Source organism: Elephantulus edwardii, unplaced genomic scaffold (genome assembly GCF_000299155.1).
Source record: "Elephantulus edwardii isolate Elephantulus edwardi_28Jun2011 unplaced genomic scaffold, EleEdw1.0 scaffold00525, whole genome shotgun sequence".
NCBI classification, from domain to species: domain Eukaryota; kingdom Metazoa; phylum Chordata; class Mammalia; order Macroscelidea; family Macroscelididae; genus Elephantulus; species Elephantulus edwardii.
In genome coordinates, this window is record NW_006400275.1 from 37,752 (window position 1) to 46,401 (window position 8,650).

Genomic DNA, 8,650 nt, shown 5'->3' on the forward strand with positions numbered 1-8,650 from the left:
GAAAAGACTCTTTGCCAAGAAAGATATTCAGATGGCCAATAAACACGAGGAAATGTTTAACATCACTAGCAAATTGAGTACAACTAATAGTGACCCTATGAACAAAAGATCTGATCCCTTTTCTATAACTGTCATAGTTTTTCTAATATTCATAGTTTCTAGCAATTAGAGAGATGCAAAGAAAAACAATAATGAGACACCTCACCCCAGCAACAACAGCAAAGTTTAAGAGAATAGCAAACAATAAATATTAGCAAAAATGCAGAGACTGGAATTTTCATGCACTGCTGGTGTAATTCTAAAATGGCACAACTGCTATAGAAAGCAGAGTGGCATTTTCTCAAAAAAGTGAATTTTGGGGCACTGCGTGGTTTTGGTTTTGCTGGGTTTGCACTGCCCACGCCCAGCGTCCCCGGGTGACCCCTCTGAAGCCGGGCAGGTCAGGGGCTTGGAGGGCGGCTCTCCTGAGCTAAAGAGGCTGGCTTCGGCCCCTGAACTGCTGGCTCAGTTTGACCTATTTCTGAGCTGTGTTGTTGAATATCCCATGAACTACTAAAAAACAGGTGTGACCAGTCCCTGGAGAAGGATGTTTTGCTTGGTTAAGTAGGAGGACAGTGAAAAAGAAACTCAACAAAGATTGATTGACACAGTTCCTGCAACAGTGGTGGGCTCCAGCAAGGTGGGACTGAGTCTGAGGATGGCACAGGATCAGTCTTCTAGGTCGTATAGCCCTGGCATGTCCAGTTGCTGTACAGCAGTAACTCATGGTCTCTGTGAAGCTGAACACTGTGACACTGATGTGTCAAGCACGATAACGGTTACCCATGGTGGACAGTGTTTGGTGGTTCTCCCCGGTTGACACCAGCTTGGAAGCAGAAGTGACATCCACTTCCATAATAACTTGCCTCCTGAAACCCTATGAACCTGGAGAAAGGATGAAAGTCACGCATGCAAGTGTCGAGGACTTTCTTTCATAGGGTCGCTATGAGTCACCTACGACTCAACAGCACTTAACAACAATAGCAACAACTTTTATTCATTATTCCATATTTTTTCTTCCCCTCCCCCAGTCCACCCTGCCATGCACCCCTTGTTCCGGATGGTTGTCATACATATAATGCCTAACCAAATATTCTTTTTGGACAGTTCTTCCCTTCCTCTGTTCTAATGAAATGTTCATTATCTGTCCACTCTTTTACCATTCTCTCCCCAACCACCCCATGTCTGTCCTATTTTATAACACCGATTTTATGCAGTATTTGTCCTTTTGTAGCTGAGATATTTCACTCAGCATTATGTCCTTCAGGCTCCCCCAGTTATGTAATGTTTTATGAGTTCATTGTTTTTCAGTGCTGCATAGTATTCCATTGTGTATATGTAGTTTTTCTATTTGTTTGTTGATGGACACTTGGCTTGCTTCCATCTCTTTGGTATTGTGAATAACACAGCAATAAACATGGATGTGTATACATCCAGGAAAAAAGTGGATTTGGAAATAACTATATGACTCTGCTATACCCTAAGGAAATCAGAGCTGAAGCACAAATGGAGATATGCATTCTTATGTTCATTGCAGTGTTATTCTCAGTTGCAGTAGTGTGGAAACAACCAAATGCCTGTCAACAAATGAAAATATAGAGATTGTGGTACATTCACACAATGGAATACTATGCAGCACTAAAGAACAGCAGAGTATTTATAAAATACTATACAACATTGGGAGTTCTGGTGGCCTAGTGGTAAGAAGCTGTGCTTCAATCCTGAATGCAGGTGGTTGAAATCCACCAGCTGCTCTGCAGGAGAAGGCTGGGCAGTCTCCTCCCATGTGATTAACTACCCATCAAAACCTGCTGGAGAGTCAACCAAGGGTTGGTTCCAACTTGATGGCACACAACAACCACAACATTGGGAGTCTAGAGGATTGTATGCTGAGTGAAATTAGTCACAAAAGGAAGAATATTGTGTAAGACTGTTGTGTGCCATCCTCACTATCTCTGATATACTCCAAATCCTTGTTACAGTCAGTCATTAAGGATCTTCCTTTCTTTTTCTGACCTTTCACCTTCCCCAGTATGATATCTTTTTCTAGGACTGGCCTCTCCTGACAACATTCCTTATGTGAGATGAAGTTTCACTAGCCTTGCCTCTAAGCAGCACTCCAGTGCACTAACTCTAACCCACCTCTTTGTTCTTTTTGTAGCCCATGAGATATTCAGTAATCTTCTCCAATATCATACATAATTCAAAGGCATCAATTATTCTGTCATCTTTACTCATTGTTCAACTTTCACATGCATAGAAAGTAGGTGAAAATTGACAATTATATTTCAATTCAACAACCTTTGAATGCTCTGCCTCAGAGGCTTACTTATCTCAGATTGCCAGCAGATGGAGCCTGGGTACCGGATCTAGACAGTTTAGACTGAAGATAAAAGTGAAAGTCTGAGATAACGAAAAGTTTGGGTGACACTGGCTAGGACAAATTTGGCAAAAACATGCAAGAGTGGAGAATCCACAATGGCTCTGGAAAACCTGTCAGAATAGAGTTAACAGAAGCTCCGCTAAAAACAGAGAGGCCTAGAAGAGAGAGGAGTTGGACCCAGGGACATTCAGATGGGTAATGAGGGCTGCTGTGGGAAGATCAGCCTGAGAGGAACGTTGCATGAGCTCAGTGCTGAGCCCAGGGAAGACAACCTGGGTAAGGCAGAGAGATATTATGGAAACAATCAGCCTCCTAAGCTATAGGCTGTTCTGACTGTGAGAGAAGCCAGCCAGACAAGTTCCAGAGGCCTGGGAACGGGAAGGTGAGTACCCATGTTTCTTGTGTCCCTTGAGTTACCCCCTCCCACTGCCCTGCTTTGTTCATTGCCAGATTGTTGAGGATTGGTAAAAGCAGTTTGCTTAGAGGGAAGTTTATAAATACGAAAGGGGTTCATTTTTGGAAAGAGATGGTTGCCCTGTATAAAGGAATTCAAACCCAACACTAGCAGAGGAAAGAGCAAATCGAGCTGTGGTTGAGAAGCTGAGGAGGAGTTATACTGCACGGGTGTGAGGCTGCAGAAGCAAAACTCAGAGAACTGGCAGCAGAGGGCCACTGGATCAAGGTTGCTGCATATTGAAAATGATTCAATGAATAAGTCAATGTTGAGACAGTTTTGCTCCAGAGATCCATTTATTATGGTCCTTTTATTCCCACTCCATGGAATTCTTGCTTAAATCCTCCCCAAAAATTGTTGGCCACAGAAGTTTGATGGCCTGCTTTTAGAGAGCTTCATTGTTTTTTTGATCCAGTGCAGGAAGGGTGAGACCTTCGTGAAGATTCCTGGAGGTGTCCCTTTTTCACTTGCACAGCAGAAAATACCCTGGACAGTGTTCTTACATACAAGAGGAGCCCCTGAGTCACCCTGTAGAAATATAAGGGACAGGCTGAGATGACCTTTGTCCTGGTCCAACCCTCCTTGCTATCCTGGCTCCATACTTTCTGAAAAGGCAAAGGAGAGACTGTTTGAAATTTGAGGCTCCCTCAGCCCTGGGTCCCTGTCCTGGCCATGACTGTTCTCCTTAGCTTGACCCACGCCAAGGCCCTCTCAGGGATACTTTCTTGGTCGAGTTGTCGTGGATAACTGGTATCTCTATCCTATATTGTCATCCCCATCCCTAGCCACCTCCACCTTCCCAGGGGAAGAAAACTTAAGCTTTGTCAGATTCCTAGCCTGTTCACATATTCAGGTTGAGGACAGGAGGACATGGCCACTCCCATGCTCCAGATCACCCCCATCTTGGAGCCTAAGTAGATGCTGGAAACTTACCTTAAACCCAGTCTTATTCTTGTTCTGGTCCCCCACACATATCTCAGTGGCTTTCCTGTAGTACTTGGGGAAGAGACCCTCACACTTCTGGTCCTCCTGCACAGTCAGCTCTACTTCTTGCAAAGTTGTTGATAAGGAGTCCTTGTCCACTGAGACCTGGCCCCATCCAGCTACACTGCACATCTGCCCTGGCTTCACTCGGGCCTTTCTCCCAGGCAGGGGGAGCGAGCGCACAGCTGCTGTCCGTTTGGCCTTTATCTTCAGCTGATGGGGAAGACAACAAAGTCCTGATCAGTCAGAGCCTGCTGGGACCGTAGACTCTGGTGGGCTGCTTTTCTATCTCTCCTTCTCCAAGGAAAGAAGACTAGTCAAGTATCCAGGGGCTGAAAGGCAGGAGTCTCAGTGGGAGGAGAAACACCCTGGGCCCAAGACAGCAGAAGCAGGAGGGAGTGTGGCCTACCTGGAGTAGCATGATATCACCGGAAAAAACCTTCCTATTATAATCTGGGTAGCAGAAGGCTTTTTTCACAGGGATGTGCTGCTGAGTCTTTTCTTGCTTCTTGATGTTGTGGGCCCCCAGGGTGATGTTAATGAATCTGGACAGAGAGCAGAGTAGAGGTTCTTATAAAAGCTGCGGCCTGAGAGCCGTGAGCAGGTGACAGCTGGGTCAAAGTGGGGCAGCTGCTGACAGGGAATGGAGTTAGGAGGCCCTTGGCTTAGAATTTGCTGTACCTTCAATTTCTCAGCAGCACTGTAGGTAGGTGTTTATGGCATTCTCTTTGCCCTCAGGTCATAGAAAATGGACTGGGCCATACCTGCTTTTATCCTCCACTGTCTTCCTTAAATAGCCAGTGAGGTCCCTCTCTGACTTATCCCACTTGCCCCAACATCTGACCTCATAGGTTCCATGTAGACCTTTTCATCACTTCATCCTGCTTTGAATGGTCCCTTGATGAAACCACTTGGGCCTGTGTCACACACAGCTGCAGAAACTTCGCTCAGTGGCAGGTATAGGGAGAGGTGTCCTTGCAAGTTCTATCCCTCACCTTCCCCAGCAGTGAGCTGCTGTCAGGACAAAATCCTCTCGCACAAGAACACCACTGCACCTACTCTTCTTGCCATCATGAAGAACCTGAACAAACACCATGTAGGGGAGTGAGTGGGCTTTGGCTTCATGACCCCCAATGATCTCCTCTGAAAGAAAAAAATGGAAAATAGTGTGAGTAGGATGTCCCACTTGACAACTGAGGCTAGGGTTAACATTGCCTTGTGGACGGTGGGACAAGTTGTCCTGGACACTCTTGGCAGTACTCCTTACTGGCACAGTGACTGGTCCTTACCCTTAAGTCTCAAATGGTGCCCCTTACAAAGAAGACAGTGCTTGTTCTGCACATCCCATATTACACACATGGTTGGAGGGGACAGGGCTTGTCTCCAAGATGACAGAACCCCATAGAATTCCAGACAAAAATCCTCTGATGATTTTCTTAGTTTCCTGGCCTCTACTAATATTCAAGCTGTTGCCATTTTCTAACAATCTGCCCATGAGTTTATAGAGCTAGAGTAAAAAAAATTATTATTATTGTATACCTATGAAGGAGCTTTTCTTTTGCTTTTCAAGGAGAAGAGCGAACTGGGGTTGGGGGTGGAGTGGGCGGGGAGAAAAATGCAACAATGAATGAATGGAAATCCAAAATCTCTGTAGATGTTCATTGAAATTAATAAAAAAATAAAATTATTATTATATTATCAGATCCTCAGTAAATCTTTTTAAGGTTGTATGAATGAATTTCTATAGAGGTTATTGTTGTTTAGATGCCATTGAATTGAATATAACTCATAGCAACCCTATGAACAGCTTACCTGAATCCTGCTCTATCCTGTGCCATTCTCATTTCAACCCACGAGAACCCGTTGCTGAAGTCACTACATCAATCCATCTCATTGCGGATCTTCCTTCCTTTGCTGACCCTCTGTATTTTCAAGCATGATGTCCCTTTCTAAGGAATAGCCTCGTCTAGCTTCATGACCAAAGTATGTGAGACGAAGTTTTGTCATCTTTACGTTGCACTTTTCCCAAGACATACCTGTTTGTTCTTTTGGCAGTCCATGGGACATTCAGCACTCTTCTCCAGCACCACAATTCAAAGGCATCAATTCTTCTTTTGTCATCCTTATTTGTTATTATCAGCTTCCTGATGCATAGCAGGTGATTGAAAAGATCATGGCCTTTATTATCAAACTTATGTCATCGGTTCTCAGTGTTCTGAAGGTCCCTGACAGTGGATTTGCCCAATGCAACACTTCTTCTGATTTTCTGACTGCTAGTACTTAGGATTTAATTTTTAATACAAGCAAGATAAAATAATTTTAAGTTTTGTTCCAAGCAAGTTGAAATCATTGATGGCTTCAATCTTTTCTCCATCGATCATAATGTTGACTAGTGGTTCTGTAGTGAGGACCTTTGTTTTCCTGATGTTAAGATGCAATCATAGCAAAGGCTGTGGATCTTGATCTTCTGCAGCAAGTATTCCACATCCTCGTCACTTTCAGCAAAGTTGTGTCATCTGCATAATTGGTTGCAGATGAGTCTTCGTCCAATCCTGATGCCACATTCTTCTTCATAGAGCCCAGCTTCATTCATTATTTGCTTAGCATACAGATTGGATAGGTATGCGGAGTTGATACAACCCTTACCCATTTTTCTCAATGTTAGTCATAATTTGTTATGATCCACTCAAATGCTTTTGCATAGTTAATAAAACACAAGTAGACATCCTCCAGGTATTCTTTGCTTTTAGCCAGGATCCATCTGACATCAGCGATGATATCCCTAGGGCCACAGCCTTTTCTAAAACCAGCTTGCACTTCTGGTAGTTCCCTGTCAATGTACTGTTCTAGGCATTTTTAAATGACGTTGAACAATATTTTGCTTGTATAAGATATTAATGATATTGCTTGATTATTTCCACATTTTGTTATATCATCTTTTTGGGGATTTGGGGCAAATATTGATCTCTTCCAGTCAATCAGCCAGGGAGTTGTCCTCCAAGTTTTTTGGCATAAATTGATGAGCACATTCAGGGCTCTCTACGTTAGTTTAAAACATGTCAATTTGTATTCCATTTTTCCTGGGGCCTCTTTTTTTTTTTTTTAAAGCCAATGGCTTCATTGAAGCTTGAACTTCATCTTTCATCACCATTGGCTCTTGTTAATATGGTACTTCCTGAACTTTTAAATTGTCAAATAATTCTTTTTGGCACAGTGATTTTGTATATTCCTTTCATCCTATTTTGATGCTTCCTGGATCATTCAAGATTGTGCCCAAAGTACCTGTCAGTATTTTAACTTGAGGCTTGAATTTGTTTTTCAGTTCTTTTAGCTTGAGAAATGAAAGCAAGTTCTTCCCTTTTTATTCTCTGACTCAGGCTGTCTGCCCTGCACATTTCATTATAATACTTTGCTTTATATTCTCAAGTTGCCCTTTGAAATAGTCTGTTCAGCTCCCTTTCCTCAGCATCTCTTCCTTTTATTTTGGCTTCCTGATACTCTAATGCAACTTTCATTGTCTCCTCTGACATCCACTTTGGTTTTTTCTTCCTCCCATTTCTTTGTAATGATATTTTGCTCTCTTCATGAATGATATCTTTGATATCCAGCCACAGTTCCTCTGGTTTTCTATCACTGATATTCAATACTTCAAACCTGTTCTAGATGATTCTTAAATTCAACTGAAAAAGACTCAGGTTACTATTTTGGTTACTGTGGGCTAGTTTTGATTTTCTTACGCTTCAGTTTGAATTTGCACACGATGGTCTTTTTTGCAATTGGCATCTGGTCTTGTTTTGACTACAGATATTGTGATATTGTGCTTTTCCAATCATTCTTTCTGCAAATGTAGCAAATATGATTTCTGTAAAATCCATCAAAAGTGAGGTCCATGTGTAAAGCTGCTGCTTGTATTTTTTTAAAAAAAGACATTTGCTATGAATAAATCATTGAATGCACAAAATTTGATCATTTGCTCTCTGACCTCATTTCTGTCACCAAGTTCATAGTTTCCGTGTATGAATCCTTCCTGATTATTTCCAACTTTTGCATTCCAATCATCAATTATTATTAATGTATCTTGATTAAGATTTTTTTTGTAAGTTTGGTCGATTTCAGACTGCAAAACCCTTAATCTCCTCCTCTTTGACTTTAGTTGTTGGTGCATCTATTTGAATAACAGTAATATTAATAGGTCTTTGTAGTATGTGTATAGATAATATCTTATCACTCATAGCATTATATTTCAGCATGGATTTTTTTTTTAAAATTCAGGAAAGACCTTGAAATTGTCCTTTTAACTATGAATTCAACAACATTGCTTCTTGGTTTTTCATTCTCAGCATAGTAGGTCATGTAATTGTCACATTTAAAGTGGCCCATGCTTGTCCATCTCAGTTCATTGATACTTAGATTATCAATTTTCATGTGTTCCATTCATTTTTTGCAACTTCCATTATTTCCTATATTCATGCTTTGTACATTTCATGTTCCAATTATTAATGACTGTTTCTACACATTTTTTAGTGACTTCTTATCTGAGTTCTATGTCAAATACTACAACTACTTGTGTTCATCTGTTCATAGGGTTTTAGGAAGTGGATGGCCAATCCTTCCTCCTTGTCTGTCTTAATCTAGGAACTCTATTGCAACCACTGAATCAGGGGTGACCTTCTGGTGAGTCATTGGTGGTATAGATTTCAGCATTAGGGCACTCCACAAGTCACACCAGTGCAGCAGATTGACGGACAAATAGAGTAATAGACAGACTGTTGTTGTTGTTGTCATGTGCC

The 8,650-nt window shown here is 42.0% G+C and overlaps 1 protein-coding gene across 1 annotated transcript in view; it reads right to left on the reverse strand.

Moving 5' to 3' along the window:
• Positions 1-3,212: 3,212 nt before the first annotated feature.
• Positions 3,213-8,650, reverse strand: part of LOC102848535 (granzyme H-like) — a 10,838-nt gene continuing 5,400 nt past the window's right edge. The window contains exons 2-5 of the mRNA XM_006903151.1: positions 4,856-5,003; positions 4,270-4,405; positions 3,810-4,073; positions 3,213-3,404 (exon numbers count right to left, since the gene is read on the reverse strand). Of these exons, the coding sequence (XP_006903213.1) occupies positions 3,213-3,404; positions 3,810-4,073; positions 4,270-4,405; positions 4,856-5,003 (740 nt within the window). The remainder of the gene's footprint in view (positions 3,405-3,809; positions 4,074-4,269; positions 4,406-4,855; positions 5,004-8,650) is intronic.